The sequence below is a fragment of the Hyaena hyaena genome, unplaced genomic scaffold (genome assembly GCF_003009895.1).
Source record: "Hyaena hyaena isolate Hyena2069 unplaced genomic scaffold, ASM300989v1 scaffold_3, whole genome shotgun sequence".
NCBI lineage: Eukaryota > Metazoa > Chordata > Mammalia > Carnivora > Hyaenidae > Hyaena > Hyaena hyaena.
The window spans coordinates 4,812,297-4,830,626 of NW_024080635.1; the positions used below are offsets into that span (position 1 = coordinate 4,812,297).

At 41.7% G+C, this 18,330-nt stretch overlaps 1 protein-coding gene across 7 annotated transcripts in view; it reads right to left on the reverse strand.

Annotated features, from left to right (window-relative positions):
- Nucleotides 1-307: 307 nt before the first annotated feature.
- GMEB1 (glucocorticoid modulatory element binding protein 1) overlaps nucleotides 308-18,330 on the reverse strand; it is a 36,866-nt gene continuing 18,843 nt past the window's right edge. For all 7 annotated transcript variants that reach the window (XM_039230148.1, XM_039230155.1, XM_039230170.1 and 4 more), the window contains 6 exons: nucleotides 18,202-18,305; nucleotides 12,855-13,012; nucleotides 10,389-10,520; nucleotides 8,940-9,077; nucleotides 5,068-5,190; nucleotides 308-2,234 (listed from right to left, as the gene is read on the reverse strand). In XM_039230148.1, coding sequence (XP_039086079.1) covers nucleotides 1,534-2,234; nucleotides 5,068-5,190; nucleotides 8,940-9,077; nucleotides 10,389-10,520; nucleotides 12,855-13,012; nucleotides 18,202-18,305 — 1,356 coding nt within the window. In that variant the 3' untranslated portion in view covers nucleotides 308-1,533. The remainder of the gene's footprint in view (nucleotides 2,235-5,067; nucleotides 5,191-8,939; nucleotides 9,078-10,388; nucleotides 10,521-12,854; nucleotides 13,013-18,201; nucleotides 18,306-18,330) is intronic.

Sequence of the window (18,330 nt, forward strand, 5' to 3'; positions counted from 1 at the left end):
TGCAGTAAACAATGCAATCAAAGAAATAAAAACCAGGGTCCACTCTTGCCCCAAACACTGAAAATGGTCAAAGAGCAGGAATCACAGCACAGAAAATGGCCCAGCTCTAAATATACAAACAACATAAAAAAAAATAACAACCCCCCCCAAGATATTATTATTGATATTCCTGGTACATTTCCTATAATATAATATTGCAGACAATGCTTCTTTCCCAGGGAGTCCAGCTCGCTCAGGAGGAGACATCTACTTGGTGCCTCAGGATAGGCTGGGGCTCTTGAGTCTTCCCTGTCAAGCCTACGGGGTTTTTTGTTTTGTTTTGCTTTTGTTTTTTTTCTCATGAGCTCAATATCTCACAGAAACATCTGTGGTATAAATGAATCTAAAAGAGGATGAAGGCAGGCAGGCACCTGTCACTGTTCTGCAAATCAGCCAAAAAGCTGAAGAGCGTGGGATCCAGGAGACAGATGCCATTAACAGTTGAGGGATGGAGGGGAGAACAAGAGGAAGCACCAAATGAGTGGCTGCTTTTGGTTCCAAAGCCAAAAATGGGCCCCACCAAAAAGGGCAGCTGGTCTGGATGAGGAATAACCCTGCACCCAAGTCATGCAATAAAAACAATGGCCTTGGAGCCCCACCCCCATGACAGCCACAGTCCAGGAACCAGAGACATTTACACCACATCACACAGTTTGCAAATGAATGGATCTATCCTAGTTTGGGGTGGGGGAGGGGGTTAAGTGCTTTGACAAAGTTGGGGAAGGAGGGGTAAGTGGGCTTGAATCACAAAGCACAGTTGTGACAACCCAGATTTCTATTTCTGCAAAGCCACAGGCCCCAGGCCCCTGATGCCACTTGTTCCATGGAGACATACCCTTCCACTTATTACTGGCCTCTCCTCAAAATGGCACCCTTGGTCATAACCCTTACAGATGTCAAGAGGCATCAGTTGCACTTCTGTAAGTAAGATAATTTCCTTGCCCCATCCTGGCCAAAGCACTTCTCTTTTCAAGCTGCTGCTGCTATGCCGCCTTCCCCTCCCAGCACAGTTGAACTTGCTTTTGTTTCAGAGTTTTGCACTGGCCTCTGAGGGCCCTTTCCAGGATACGAAATAAAGTATCCTTCTGCATCCGTGTGTGGGTGGGTTGCCTTCCAGTGTCAGATCTGCGTTCCAGAGTTTGGTCAACGCATCTCTACAAAAATAAAACCGCATGCGTACACAGACAGACTAGCCTGGAAAGGGCTTTCTGGACAGGATTTCTGGTTGTCTTGATGTCTCCCCTAAAAAAACTAACTTTCTTTGTGTAAAAGGATTTAGACATTGAGTGACCTACTCTCAATTTCTGGAAGGACAGCTTGTTTTTGTCCGTTTTTCAATGACGGGGAGGGAGGGACCCAACATTTTCAGTTACAACAATGAGATTTTGTTTTTAAAAAAAGGATCCTATGTGGAAATGAGTGGGACAATGATAAAAATAAACAAATAATTAAAATTCCAAACCAAAGCATATCTCCTGGCCCTGAGATCCCCAGTTAATCCTCTAAGACCACAATCTCCACATTGTGGACTTGATGCTGGTGGTCTTCCATCTCAGCCACAACTTTCTCCTCAGTCCTCAGCTCTGTCTCCAAAATGACTGCTTTGCCCTCAGTATCCTCAGCCTCTGGGTCTGGGGCTGGGTCAATCTCAATGATGGTCTGCCCATCCTCCGAGGTGCTTTCAACAGCTTGGATCGCCGAGGTCAAGCCGGACTCCATGGCCACCAGCTCCACTGGGCTCACCATGGTGGTCATGTTGCCCAGGGTACTCCCATCCTGCATGGCAGTGGAGCTCAGCAGTGCCAAGCTAGATGAAGGATGGATGGTCACTGTGTCTGGTGAGCTGCTCTTGGCAGAGGAGACCACTGTGGCATAGCGGAAGAGCTGAGGGCCAGAAGGCAGTGTGTGAACAGTCACAGGACTGGAGCCCTGGCTGAGGGTGGCCACTGGAATATTGCCCATGGAAAATGACTGGCCCACTGGGGTGATGGTGATAGGTGAGATGACTGTGAACTGAGGCTGTTGGACCGGAGGAGAAGGACTCAGGACTGTGGTCGAAGCCGGCCGCTGGAGCCGGGGCCTTTTTGGAGGCTTAGGAGTGCTCACGGGCATCAGTACCACATTTTGAACCGTCTGGGATTTCAGCCTGTGATCCTGAGCTTGCTTCTTCTGCTCTTCCAACTGGCGTTCCAACTCTGTGGGAAAAAAAGACAGACTTTGTGTGGAGAGAAGTATATTCCTGGGAAGAGTAAACGGAGTCAGGGAACCTGAGGTCTTGTCCTGGTTTTGCCGCTGTGTAGCTTCATTGTTCTCAAAGCAAGAAACCAGACTGGATGATTTAAAAAATCCTTGCAGCCATTACATTTCATTGTTTGATTATAGGCAGGGCATCCATTCAGAATCTTTCTCAGGCTGTGATCCTACTATAGCTCAACCCTAGAAGCACTTGTGGCATTTTGTCACCTGTTACCAAAACGCAAAACAAAGAAGCCTCCAGTTGACTTTACAGCTTATAGATGCCCCACTTGGGTCTACAGATGAAAATAAGGAATATTTGCACAATCCCTTTGGAACTAACATGGGGCTACAGAGGAGCTGTAGGGGGCCGCTCTCCCCCCACTCAAAAACAAAACCAACAACAACAACAACAACAACAACAAAAAAAACCCCAGTGATTCCCAAACTGTTTTTCAAGGCAGGATCATCTTACTGGTAACCTTAGTCTACCAATGGTCTTAGTCTACCATTAGCACCCAGAGAAGTCTACAGAAAGTTACAGAAGTCTCTAGGAATTATAGAACTAAAGGAGGCTTTAGAGTTGTAACATATTCATTTTTTTATGTTTATTTTTGAGAGACAGAGAGAGAGAAAGCAGGGGTCGGGGGGGGGTAAGTACAGAGAGAGACAGGGACAGAGGATCCAAAGTGAGCCCCATACTGACAGCAGTGAGTCCTATATGGGGCTTGAACTCATGAACCATGGGATCATGACCTGAGCTTAAGTTGGACACTTAACCAACTGAGCCACCCAGGCGCCCCTCGAACACATTAATTTTCAGAGACCCAGGGAGGTAAAGTGACTTAAGATCTCAGAGCTTAGGCAAGGCAAAAGTCTTCTGATGACCAACATGGTGGCTTTCCCACCACAAGATGTCTATCACTATCCCTCTCCCGATGTACAATCCAATCCTGGTGACCACTGGCGAGTCTGATCCTATACCAGAACTTTTTCTATTGCTTAGTACCTGAGAAGCATTCAACAAATAATCAGTTACAACTGTAGAGCACTTTGCTCCCTATGAAACACCAAGAACAAGTCAATTCCTTGTTTGGCAGAAAAAGGAGTAGGTAGGAATCAAGAACATTCAAAAATTTTTAAATACTGCTGTACAAGTTACAAAATACTGCATGTTTTCCATTGTTAGTAGTAAGCAAAGAAATGTGAACCTCAAGAAGATACAACCACATCTATAATTTTTTTAAAAAGTTAAATCAAAGAATATTTTAAGTAATAACATCCAATGTTGGTGTGCTCAAAATGGTGACATAAGTTGGTATAATCTTGGAAATTTGGCAACAGGTCACAAAAATCCATAAAAAAATTTTTTAATACCATTTTACCTGAAACCTAAAGCTTAGTACTGGGAAGTAGTTTATTTTTTTATTATTATTTTTTAATGTTTTATTTATTCCTGAGAGAGACAGCATGAGCAGGGGACGGTCAGAGAGAGAGGGAGATACAGAATCTGAAACAGGCTCCAGGTTCTGAGCTAACTGTCAACACAGAGCCCGATGCAGGGCTCAAACCCATGAACCGTGAGATCATGACCTGAGCCAAAGTCAGACGCTTAACCGACTGAGCCACCCAGGTGCCCCAGTCCTGGGAAGAAGTTTAAAAAAAATTTTTTTTAATGTTTATTCATTTTTGAGAGGTGGGAGGAGAGGCAGAGAGAAAGGGAGACACAGAATCCAAAGCAGGCTCCAGGCTCCAAGCTGTCAGCACAGAGCCCGATGCAGGGCTGGAACCCACAAACTATGAGATCATGACCTGAGCCAAAGTCAGATGGTTTACCCAGCCACCCAGGCAACTCAATCCCGGGAAGTAGTTTAAAAGAACATAAAAAAGAGGCACCTGGGTGGCTCAATCCATTAAGTGTCCAAATCTTCATTTCGGCTTAGGTGATGATCTCATGGTTCATGGGTTTGAGCCCCACATCTGGCTTCACACTAAGCCTGTGGAGCCTGCTTGGGATTCTCGCTCTCCATCCCTCCCTCTTTGCCCCTCCCCTACACATGCACACATGCGCACTCATTCTCTCTTGCTCTCAAAATAAATAAACTTTAAAAAATATATATGTATATATAGGGTATAAAAATAAATTTAAGACAACATAAGTTTTTCTTCTCTTACCAAATAATCATTGCCTTTTGGCTTCATGACGAACTATAATATATTTTATATCATTTGAAGGGTGATAATCCATACCTCTAACTTGTTTTATATCTTTCACCTGCCTTACCTCCACCAAAACCTTTTCTGAATTCTCTCCAGGTGTAAGTGACAGTTCCCTTTCTTCTTCCACCATATCTACTATATGCCTCAGTTACAAAACTGACTGCTTTTTACATTTATTTCTAGGTCTGCTTTCCCTTGAATTAGTGGGGCTGTCTTAGTCAACAAGATATATATAAAACCTAGTCTGGCAATAGTAATTACTTGATAAAAAGCGTTAAATTATTTACGTGCTCATAAGTTCTGATTACTGCAAATAATGGAGAAGGTGTTAACTTTATATCTATCAAAAGATGCACTATCAACAATGTAACAAAGACAAAGGCCAATTTGTTTCTTCTGCCACTAATATTATTGGATTAATGGAGCAATTGAACAGACATCTTAATCCTTAAGATGCAAAAGAAGGACCATTACAAGGAAGGAAGGGAAGGAGGAAAGAAGCCAGTCCCAAAAGAAGTCCACGAAGAAATGGCAATGTAATATCACCTAAGAAGAGACAGAAGTTATACATACCTGTCAGAGTATAGAGAAACTGCTCTTCTCCCTGCTCTACTTGGTTCTTCCTGTTGTCCAAAACCTTCTTCACTGTATCCATCAAGCCAAATGTATGTGCTACATTGTTGAGAACGGCAGCATCTATTTAAAAACAAAGACATGCCTGTCAAGTTAAAACAGAAGTGTTCCCCCAACTTTCTGTTGTTCTTCATATAAATATGAAACAGCCCAGGAATGATGGGACTATTCTAATTGCATTTTTTTTTAATTAGCAAAGATTTATCACATGTAAAATTAACTTTGATTTAATTATTATAAACTTATACATCTTTCCATATAAATAAATACAAAAATAAGAAAAAAATCCTGCATCTGGCTATAACTTATGACTTTTGGTTTAGAAAACATGGTCACTGTGCTAGATGCAACTAAATTTGAATCTTGGTTTTACAATTGCTTCTTATCTATCTGAACTTGGATAAGTCATTTCAGTCCTTAGTTTCCTTATCTAAAACAAAGGGGATTAACAATACTTCCTTGGCAAGACAGATATGAAGATTAGAATTATATTTTAAGTGTCAAACATGGGAACTGGCAATGCAAGGTTATTCATAGTATTATCTCTGTTCCTCTTTACACAAAACCTCTTGAAAGAGTTGTCAGTAGTTGTGGTCATTACTTCCTTAACTCAGACCACTTCTCCACCTACAACTCTCTTCCAGGGTCATCTCATCCAGGTCCACGCTTTTAAGTAACACATATATGCTAAGAACTTCCACATGCAGGTCTCCAGCCCTAACTTCTTTCCTGCGTACCAGATTAATAATTCCATCTAGCTGAGTGACATCTCCATTTGAAGGCCTCATAAGCATTTAGCAAGTCAAAATTAATTTTCCTTCTTTCTTCTTCTTCTTCTTTTTCTTTTTGTTTTTTTGTGGGGTTTGAACTTACGACCCTAAGATCACAAGTCACATACTCCAACTGAGCCGGCCAGGTGCCCCAACTCAAAACTAATTTTGAGGGGCACCTGGCTGGCTCAGTTGGTTGTGTCCAACTCTTGATTTCAGTTCAGGTCATCATCTCACAGTTTATGGGATCAAGCCCTGCACTGGACACTGCTCTAATAGTGCAAAGCCTGCTTGGGATTCTTTCTCTCTTCTCTCTTTCTGTCTCTCTCTAAATAAACAAACTTAAAAAAAATTAAAACAACAAAAAACTAATTTTGAGGGGCACCTGGCTGGCTCAGTTGGGAAAACAGACAACTCCTGATTGTAGGGTCTTGAGCTCAAGCCCCACATTGGTCATGGAGTCTACTTGGGGGAGAAAAAAAAAAGCAGGGGAGGCCTGGGGGGCTCAGTCAGTTAAGTGTTTGACTTCGGCTCAGGTCATGATCTCACGGTTCCTGAGTTCAAGCCCCACACTGAGCTCTATTCTGACAGCTCAGATTCTGTGTCTCCTTCTCTCTCTGCTCTCCTCCCACCTTCTCTCAAAATAAACATTTAAAAACAAAAATAGGGGTGCCTGGGTGGCTTAGTCGGTAAGCTTCTGACTTTGGCTCAGATCATGATCTCGTGTTGGTGAGTTCGAGACCCACATCAGGCTCTGTGCTGACAGCTCAGTGCCTGGAGCCTGCTTCAGATTCTGTGTCCCCCTCTCTCTGACCCTCCCCTGGTCATATTCTCTCTCTCTCTCAAAAATAAACAAACATTTAAAAAAGAGACAGAAACAAAAACAAAAACTAACTTTGATGTCCTCTCCCACTGATCTTCATCTCAGGAAATGGTATCATCATTCATGGCTCAGAGCAAAAATATATGAGTCCTCCTGGATTTCTTTCTCTTTTACCCTATATCCAATCCGTCAGCAAGACTTGTCAGTTCCACACTCAAAATATATCCCCAGTATGATTACTTCTTCCCAGGTCTACCACTATCCTAATCCATGCCACCATAATCTCTTATCTGGACCAATTCATTCAGGAGTCTCCCAAGTGATTTCTTGCCTCATAGTCTGTTCTCCATATAGCAACCAAAGTGATCTTTTAAAAATATAAAAAACATAATAAAAAATATAAATAGGGGCACCTGGGTGGCTCAGTCAGTTAAGCATCTGTCCTCAGCTCAGGTCATGATCTCACAGTTTATGGGATCAAGCCCCGGGTAGAACTCTGTGCTGACAGTGCAGAGCCTGCTTGGGATATTCTCTCTCTCTCTTTTTCTCTCTCTCTCTCTGTCTGCCCCTCCCCTGCTTGCACTCTCTCTCCCTCTCTCTCAAAATAATTAAATAAACATTTAAAAAATACAAATGCAAATTTAAAAATATAAATAAATCTTAGGTNTCACTATGATGGCTTACCATTACCTTAAAAATAAAACCAAAGTTCTAACCAAAGCTTATACAAACTGTTCTCTTTATTCCTCTCCTGCCTCATCACCTATCAGTCTCTTGTATCTTATTTCACTGTGGCAGAATCAGTGCTTCTATAATGCTTTAAACCTATCAGGCCTACTGCAGCTTCAAAGTCTTTGTTCCTTCTGCCTAGAATGTTCCTTCTCCCAGATCATCACATGGTTAGCTCCTTCAATTCAGGTCTCTGCTCAAATGCCACCTCCCTAGAGAGACCTTCCTTGACTACCCTATCTAAAAGAGTCATCCCTGGGGCACCTGGGTGGCTCAGTCTGTTCAGCGGTTAAGGTTAAGCGTCTGACTTCAGCTCAGGTCATGATCTCATGGTTTGTGGACTTGAGCCTCGCATCGGGCTCTGTGCTCACAGCTCAGAGCCTGGAGCCTGCTTCAGATTCTGAATCTCCCTCTCTCTCTCTCCACCCCTTCCCCATTCATGCTTGCTCTCTCTCTCTCTCTCTCTCTCTCAAAAATAAACAAACATTAAAAAAATATTTTTATATAAATAAGTCATCCCTGCTTTCTTCATTACTTGCCTTTTTTTTTTTACTCCAAGCACATAAAGTTTTACTGTAAAGTTTAAGTGTGTTTATATAATGTATATTTATATAAAGACACAATAAGACAATAATAAGACACAACTAACAAATCTAAGAACTCACTGACACACAAGCTTATGAGGTATCATTATGAACCCCCCCTTTTTTAAAGTAAACTCTACCCCCAACATAAGGCTCAAACTCAAGACCCCAAGATTAAGAGTCACATGCTCCACTGATTGAGCCAGCCAGGTGCCCCATCATCATGACCCTTTTGTTTTGTTTTGTTTTTTAATAAGTTTGTATTTTATTTTACTTGTTTTTTTTTTTATGTTTTATTTATTTCTGAGAGAGAGACAGTGTGAGCAGGGGAGGGTCAGAGAGAGAGGGAGACACAGAATTTGAAATAGGCTCCAGGCTCCGAGTTAGCTGTCAGCACAGAGCCTGACGCGGGGCTCAAATCACAAACCGTGAGATCATGACCTGAGCCGAAGTCGGATGCTTAACCAACTGAGCCACCCAGGTGCCCCCATCATGACCCTTTGGTATCAGATGATTAGAACATCCTTTTACATTATGAGCAGCAGCAAGCACCCTGTGGGTATTCAGAAACAGCTATTAAATGTACACAATCGTTCTGGAAACCTTAAACTAATAGAATATGAAATTTGCCTAAAACCAGATAGATATCCCCAATTTCTCTCTCTCTTTATTGCACCATTTATAAAGGCAAAAATTACCTGTGGAAGAAGCATGACCAGACTTGAGTTCAAAACCTTATTATGAACTATGGACAAATAACTTAAACTTTATGAGTCTTAGTTTCCTAATCTGTAAAATGGGGATCATAATGCCCATATGCCAGTGTTTTCATGAGGCTAACAGGATCTGTCGACAGTTGTTAGTGTTTAATAAAAGGACCACTATTGTTAGAATTAGCGTACTTACCTGTTACTTGGAAGGGAGCCTGAATGAGCCGCTGCTGAACTCCCCTGAGTAGCTCCTCTATTTCCTTCTGTATATTGCAGACAACCTCTTCCATCAGTCCTACATCAGCTATTCCTTTCCAGAACATCAAAGTGTCCTCTGACACAAGAGGGGTAAGACAGAGGGTAAACAAGAGATGCTACATATACTTAGGCACATGTTTACAAGTTAAACTCTAAATGACTTCAATCTGAACTAATTTCTTGTTGGGCCATTTCTGGGAAAAGGGAAGAAGCTTCTGGAGTACTAGCTGCCTCCTTGAGTTGGCACCCAGTTACTTGGCCTCTTTGGCAACACAGGGACTTGAGATAATTGCCTCAATTTGTCATGGCTCTGGCTACAGGGAGCAGGTGTCTTCCTCTAATAAAGATATTATATTAAATAAATATGAAATATTATTTATTTAAATAATTTAATTTAAAATTAAGTAGTATTTAATATCTTAAGAGTTAAACCATAAAGATATTAAATTAAAGATACACAGTTAAGCCTTGTACAACATGGTGTGAACTGTGAGGGTTTACTTATATACGGATTTTTTTTAATAATACAGTACAGTGATGTAAATTTATTTCTTTATGATTTTAATAACATTTTCTTTTCTCTAGCTTACTTTGTTGGAAGAATACAATATATAATACATATAACATATGTTAATGGACTATGTTTTCAGTAAGGCTTGTAGTTAAAGGTTTTGGGGGAGGGGACAAAACTTATATACAGATTCTCAACTGCACAGGGGGTTGGTGCCACTAACTACCAAGCTACTAAACTACTACAGCCCCTAACTACTAAAAGGTCACCTATACTCCCTCTAGCACTATGCTTGCAAAAATAAAGTAAGACAGCTGAATAGGTGGGATTACAAGATCCCTAAAGGCAGAGGCTATGCCTTTTCATCTATGTTGGCAACAGTGTCAACTAAAAATAGGCAGCAATAATTATTGTTTAAGTGAATTAATGACTGGAGGATGATGTGAAACTTCTCCTGGTCCCTTGTAAGTGAATCATCATTGATCACCATCCTCTACACCACCTGCTACCTAATTTTTTCTTCTACCATCTTGTTGCTTGGTTTATCTAAGAAACGTTTCAAAGTTGGAGGCTGACAGGATGAAAGGCATGGACTCCAGAGTCAAACAGCTGAACTCAGCTCTGACACTACTGGTGGTGTGACAGGTCTTAGGCAAGCTGCTGAACCCTTCTGAATTTCAATTTCTTCCTATGTAAAATGTGACTGTGCAGGGCTGTTGTCGCATGAATTAAAGCACAGTGTTTGCAGCTATAATTAGCATTAATATGCATGAGAAAAACCAGCAAAAATAATTAAGAGGCCTTCTGTGTCCATAATCATAATGGTGAGAAAGGTCACAAAACCCTGCAAGATATCGGAGCTCCATAGTAAAGTACCTGAAATTTCCTCTGAGTCTTTCTTCACACCCTCCTCGGTAGCCATGGTGACAGCAGCAGTGAGAGCTGAGTTCCATTCCAGCCCTGCCTCTTCCATGCTCTCTTCCGAGATGGCAATCTGTGTGATGCTACCTAAAAGCAGTCCATTAGAGGTAAAGACAGTGAATTTCATGAAAAAGTCATAGCTATCTTTTATCTCATGTAGCTAAAGAAACCCTGTTATTTTAACATCCTGGCCTTTTGCCTGTAGGTCCATATATTAAAAACTAGAATCCCTGTAAGCCAGGGTGAATACTGAATTTTTTTCTTTAATGTTTATTTTTGAGAGACAGAGGGAGAGTGCACACACACATATGTGAGCAGGGGAGGGGCTAAGAGAAAGCAAGACATAGGATCCTAAGCAGACCCTGCGCTGAGAGCAGACAGCCCAATGTGCGGCTCAAACTCACAAACCTGTGAGACCATGACCTGAGCCAAAGTTGGACACGTAAAACAACTGAGCCATCTAGGCACCCCAAATACTGGATTTTCTAAAGAAAACCTGCTTTGCAAAACAAAACGCTTTCTTCTTACTCTGAATAGAAAGTGAAAGATAACTTGTAAAATCACAAAAGAGCAATTTGCTTCCTAACCAAGTACATTTTTGAAAGACTGAAGGAGAGCACGATTTGCAGATTGTCTCCTCCAGACCTAGTGAGGATGAGGAGGATCTGAAATAATTTAAAAGTATGGTGCTTAGCCAAGAGCCCTACTACAAGCATATTTGATACTAACCATCTAGAATGTCAGAAGTTGCTATAGTTTATTTACCAGGCTATGTAAAAGAAAGCAAGAGAAACGAGACCAGAACAAACCAGATAAGAAGAGATTTCACAGATGAAAATAAATTTTGCTATTAATATTGTATATTAATATTTTATTTTTTAATGTTTGTTTTTGAGAGGGAGAAAGAGAGTGGAGGAGGGGGGTGAGAGAGAGGGAGACAAAGAATCCAAATCAGGCTCTGTGCTGACAGCAGAGAGCCTGATTCAAGGCTCGAACTCATGAACTGTCAGATCATGACCTGAGCCTAAGTCAGACGCTTAACCGACTGAGCTACCCAGGTGCCCCTATTATTTTATTTAATTTTTTTAAAGTACTCTCTCCACCCAGTATAGGGCTCAAACTCACAACCCCGAGATCAGGAGTTGCATGCTCTACCAACTGAGCCGCAGGCACCCCTCATATGTTAAGATTTTAAACAAAGACAATTGAGAAAAATCAAACTGATCCAGGTAGATATATACACAAGTATGGCCTGCACATGACAGAGGATATCAATAATGAAGCAAAAAAGTAATATTGATATGGATAATCAACTAAAGGAATTTTTGCCAAATAAAAAGTAAATAATTTCATAGCTTTTTTTACTTTTCAAGTGAAAGAATCACATGACCCAAAATTCAAACTGCTAGGTATTTTATACTTTCCTAAAGTATAACTTTACTTTGGAATTTAGGTTCCAAGAGATTTGGCTTCTACTCACCCAGCAGTTACTCACAGAACATTAGGGCTGACCAAAAGAAACCTTGAGAGGTCATTTTTAAAACATGGTACTTCCTTTACATCCATTAGTGCCCTTGTGACTCTGTGAAACATATATGTAAGTTTTCTGGAAGTAGCTGAGACAGCCTAAGAATCTTAGCTGTGCTAAGTCTTCAGATGGACTAACTGAATCCCTTTTGTTTTCCTAAGTTTGTTTGTTTGTTTGTTTAAGTAATCTCTACACTCAGCATGGGGCTCAAACTCATGACCCCGAGATCCAGGGTTGCACACTCTTCCAACAGAGCCAGCCAGGTGCCCTGGACTAACTGAATCCTTAACAATCATCTCACATGACTCCATCTTCCCTGAAGATAGATAGCTCTAATCCCAAGGTCAACGATACTGAAGTTAAGTGTATGCCCATCCTGCCTCATTTGTGAGGAACCCTCTGCCTGGTTATCTGGATACCTTCCAGGCAGAGCTCTTTCATCCTTATGGCAGAGTCTCTGGAGTCCAGTCCAGCCAACCATACATTACCTTTGATACATCTCAGCTCAACAGTTGAAAACCATTCACCATTCTAATCCACTTTCCTGCCTTGACCACTAGTATAGCAAAGGATTTCAAAACAATCTAATTTCAAAGATCCACCAAGTGGCACCAAAGTGAGACCGCTGCATAAGCATAATAACCACTGGACCATCTTTCTAATGTTTACCATGCATTGTAAGAAAGAAACAAGGAAGAAGGTCTGGCCAACAGGAATAATCAGGGAGAAAACAGAGGTCTATTTCTACGGCATGGAAGTGCACCCAAGATTAGCACACTTTACAGGGGCAACAACATTCATGAGAACTGAAATTAGGAAACACAAAAGAGAAATAAGGGGAAAAGTGTTACTAAGAAACGCAGTGGGTTTTCAGGTGGTTTCCTACCCCCTACCATCGGCCGAAGTGGGTGTCTGCACCACACTTGTCTGCTGTCCTGGCACTGGAGCTCTTGCACTGCTGATAAGAAGGTCAAATTTGGTGCTTCTGCAGGTATTGGAGCAAACCTTGTCATGTTGGTAAAAATCAATCTGTCCGGAGTCCATCATTTTCCTGTGCAAAGGGAGACAAGAAGTACCAGTTCAGCCTGCTCTTCGTCTAGATGAAACTAGGCCTCTGGGACCAAGAGACAAAGTTGCTGAGTCTACTCTATATATAAATTAGCACTGAAAGTCATTAGGTTGCAAAAATTCTCATCGGGATTATAAAATTTTCATTGGTCCCGCCCACATTCCTAGTCTGCTCATTAGGAGTATTCTCTCATTTCCCGTTACCGCCAAGCTTTAGGTCCACACTCCTGACAACAGCTGAGTTTCACCATTGAATCTCATTGAAACCAAACCCAAAAGGGAAAAGACTAGTTCATATCCCAGCACAACTGAGAAATGCTATGGGGAATAAGAATTTTGTGATGAGATTCTGATGTATTAGTATTCCTAGACCAGCAAGATCTGTTGCCACTTTTGGAGACATAAAACTTCAGCAATTTCTTTCCTTTAAAAAAAAAAAAAAATGGATAGCAACTCTCCTAGAAATCAGAGCAAAGATGGACAGGAAGTCTCCTATAAATACAGAGCAAAGTTGATTATACTAACCCCCCACTATAAATTGCCCTTATAACCGGATTCGCAAGAGACTGTTATCATAGGCTGTGAACAAACCCATGGGGTATTTTACTTATAGGAAACTCTATGTTATAACATTACTTGGCTTTCACTAAAGATCTTTCAGGCATTCTGATTCCTTATTACATTTGGGGAAAGTTGGCATGTGCTTGTTTTTTTGGGCAAAACAGAACAGGCCAACAACAACAAAAATGAAAGTTAAAAATATTCCTTCCCAATTTCCTTCAACTACTGACTTTTGCATACAAATCATCTGGAATGAATTTTTTTTTAAAATGTGTCTCTGTTAAAGTAATATTTGAAGAAAAAAAGCAATATTTTCTGTGGAAAACATGGAAAGCCACAGAGAAAACAACTGCCATATAAAAAAATGCAACTACAGGGGCGCCTGGGTGGCTCAGTGAGTTAAGCATCTGACTTCAGCTCAGGTCATGATCTCGTGGTTCGTGGGTTCGAGCCCCACATCGGGCTCTGTGCTGACCGCTCAGAGCCTGGAGTCTGCTTCAGATTCTGTGTCTCCTCCCTCTCTCTCTGACCCTCCCCTGCTCATGCTGTCTCTTTCTCTCTCTCTCTCTCTCAGAAATAAATAAAAACATTTAAAAATTTATAAAAATAAATAAAAATTTTTAAAGATTTTAAAAATCCAACAGAGAGATAACTAACATTTTGGCATATTTTCATCTACAAAAGTTTACATACATATGTGTCTGGGGTTTTTTTGTTTTGTTTTGTTTTGAGAAAGAGATTGGGCATGTGTGCGAGCAGGGAAAAGGCAGAGAGGAAGAGAGAGAACCCCAAGCAGTCTCCACACTTACAGTGGGGAGATCCGCATGGGGCTTGATCCCATGAACTATGAGATCATGACCTGGGCCGAAATCAAGAGTCAGGTGTTCAACCGATTGAGCCATCTAGGCATCCCCATATGTGTGGATTTTTTTGTTTTTGTTTTTGTTTTTTATTTATTTCTAGGAGAGAGAGAGACAGCGTGAGCAGGGGAGGGCCAGAGAGAGAGGGAGTCACAGACCGAAACAGGCTCCAAGCTCCAAGCTGGCAGTCAGCACAGAGCCCGACGCGGGGCCCAAACCCACAAACCGCAAGACCATGACCCAAGCGAAAGTCAGACGCTCAACCGACTAAGCCACCCAGGCGCCCTGCCATATGTGTGTTTTTTAACACAACTAAAATCACATTGTTTAATTGTGATTAAACAGACATATGTGTAATCACATTGTTTAATCAATTGTGTGTGTGTGTGTGTGTATACTTTTTTTTAAGTAATCTCCACACCCAATGTGGGGCTTGAACTCACAACCCTGAGATCAAGAGTCACATGCTTCACTGACTGAGCCAGCCAGGTGTCCTCGATTTTGTATTTTGTTTTCTTTCATTATATCATAAGCAGTTTTCCATGTAAAAACTCTTCAGAAATATGTTTTTAAAATTTTTTATGTTTTACTTATTTCTAAGAGAGAGAGAGAGAGACAGTGGGAGCAGGGGAGGGTCAGGGAGAGGAGACACAGAACTGGAAGCAGGCTCCAGGCTCTGAGCTAGCTTTCAGCACAGAGCCCAACGCAGGGCTCGAACTCACAAACCGTGTGATCATGACCTGAGCCAAAGTCCAACGTTTAACCTACTGAGCCACCCAGGCACCCCAAGTGTCTGACTTTTGATTTCGGCTCATAGGATGGTGCCCTGCACTGGGCTCTGCACTGAGCACAGAGCCTACTTGGGATTCTCTCTCTTTCCCTCTGCACCCCTCACCCCCACACACTCTCTCTCTCTCTTAAAAAAGTAAAATAAAATTAGGGGCACCTGAGTGGCTCAGTTGGTTAAGTGTCCAACTTTGGCTCAGGTCATGATCTCGCAGTTTGTGAATTCTAGCCCCACGTCAGGCTCTGTGCTAACAGCTCAGAACCTGGAGCCTGCTTCAGATTCTGTGTCTCCCTCTCTCTCTCTCTGTCCCTCCTCTGCTTCAACTCTGTTTCTCTCTCTCTCTCAAAAATAAACACACTAAAACTTTTTATAATTAAATTAAATTTAAAAATTAATAAAATTTGGGGGCACCTGGATGGCTCAGTGGGTTAAGTATCTGACTTCAGCTCAGGCCATGATTTCATGCTTTGTGAGTTCAAGCCCCACATTGGGCTTGGGATTCTCTTTCTCCCTTTCCCTCTGACCCTCCTCCACTCATTCTCTCAAAATAAATAATAAATACACTTAAAAATAAATTAATACATACATACATACATACATACATACATAAATTAAAATCTCAAAAAAAATGACCTCAGGGCACCTGGGTGGCTCAGTTAGTTAAGCGACTGACTTCAGCTCAGGTCTTGATCTCACGGCTCATGAGTTCACACAGAGCCCACTTCGCTTTGGATCCTCTGTCTCCCACATTGTCTGCCCTTCCTACACTCAAGCTCTCTCTCAAAAATAAACATTAATTAAAAAAAAATAAAGACAAAGGGTAAGATGTTCTTAAGGCTGTTGATACATGTTTTGTGGGGCACTTTCCATTCTTGACCACAATTTAAAATCTTCTATTGGTAAGTGAGAGCTCAAGGATGACCAATTAATGTTAATCTTCATCGGGGTGGGGGGAGTGGATTACAATAATAAATTTGCTGTATAAAGAGATGGGGTGAGGGTATTACACAATATTTTTAAAAAAACTTTAAATTTATTTTTATTTTTTTAACTGGATTTTATTTTGTTTTTTAATTTTTTAAAATGTTTTATTTACTTCTGGGGCGCCTGGGTGGCTTAGTTGGTTAAGCGTCCGACTTTCGCTTAGGTCATGATCTCGCGGTTCGTGGGTTCGAGCCCCGCGTCGGGCTCTGTGCTGGCTGCCAGCTCGGAGCCTGGAGCCTGTTTCAGTCTGTGACTCCCTCTCTCTCTGACCCTCCCCTGTTCATGCTGTCTCTCTCTCTCTCCTAGAAATAAATAAAAATAAAAAAAAAAAAAAAAAGTTTTATTTACTTCTGAGAGAGAGAGAGAGACAGCGTGAGCAGAGGAGGGTCAGAGACAGAGGGAGACACAGAATCTGAAACAAGCTCCAGGCTCTGAGCTGGCTGTCAGCACAGAGCCCAATGCGGGGCTCAAACCCACAAACCGTGAGACCATGACCTGAGCTGAAGTTGGACGCTCAACTGACTGAGCCACCCAGGCGCCCCTATTTTTTTATTTTTTACTTTAAAAAAATATTTACTTATTTATTTTGAGAGAGAGGGAAGGGAAGGAGAGAGAGACAGAGAAAGAGAGAGCATGCACATGGGGGAGGGGCAGAGAGAAAAGAAAAGAGAGAATCCCAACCAGGCTCCATGCTGTCAGTGCAGAGTCTGATGAAGGGCTCAGACGCATGAACTGTGAGATCATGACCTGAGCCGAGATCAAGAGTCGGATGCTTAACTGACTGAGCCACCCAAGTGCTCCTAATTTTATTTTCATGTTTGTTTATTTCGGGAGAGAGAGAGAAAAAGAAACTAATTGGGGGAGAGATAGAAAGAGATGGAGAGAGGGAAATCCCAAGCAGGCTCTGTGCTATCAGCAGGGAGCCCAATGTGGGGCTTGAGTTCACCAACTATGAGATCATGACCTGAGCTGAAATCAAGAGTCAGACACTCAACTGACTCAGCCACACAGGTGCCACATTTTTTAAAAATAAGGCTTTATGCCCAGCACAGAGTCCAACATGGGGTGTACACTAAGATCAAGACCTGAGCAGAGATCAAGAGTCGTGCTCTTAACTGACTGAGACACCCAGGCATCTCAAGGGTATTACACATTCTGAAGTTTATTTCTGTGATTCAATGATGGCAAGGATTGCATTCACTAAGCATGATTGTTACTTATCAACAGCACCCTCTATTTTACCATATTATCCCAGAACTTGTCAGTCAGCCTATACTTTTCCATGGTCATCATGCTTCCTCAGCACCAGGCTTAGCTCTGCCTGCACTTGCTGATCTCAAGTAGGACTGTCATCTACTCCCAAACTTCTCTGTCCAGAAAGGATCCTAACATCCTGACATCAGACAACATTTGCCTTAGATGCTGGAAGAATAAATTTAATTCAATCTTTCGTTTCTCACAGGGATTTTAAGAACAAGCTGGGGTGCCTGGGTGGCTTAGTCGATTGAAGGTCCAACTCTTGGTTTCAGCTCAAGTCATTATCTCATGGTTCATGGGTTCAAGCCCCTTATCAGGCTTTGTGCTGACAGTGCGGAGCCTGCTTAGGATCCTCTCTCTCTCCCCTTCTCTCTCTGCCTCTCTCCTGCTTGCTCGCTCACTCTCTCTCTCTCTCTTTCAAAATAAATAAAAAAACTTAAAAAAAAAAAAAGAACAAACTGATGAAGGTCAATACATGGGTTGCTCAAGCCAATTCTTCAAAGGGAAAAAAATTCTAAATTAAAGAGAAAATATGGAGTTATCTATATTCTACCATGATTAAATGCCACATAGTCCGTTGAAAAGTATGTGCTTCTTTATTTTTATTATTTTGTTTTTTTAAGTAATCTCTGTATTCAACGTGGGGCTCTGAGATCAAGAGGTGCACACTCTCCTACCTGAGCCTGTCAGGCACCCTGGTACGTGCTTGTTATTAAAGCTCACCTGAGCATGATTCCACCCAGACGAATGGCTCTCTTCCAGTCCTTTAGGGTAGACTTGCCAGCCAGATGAACAAAATGCTTAGGGCTGATCAACTGATCATTGAACTAAAGGAAAAGGAAAAATCCAAAA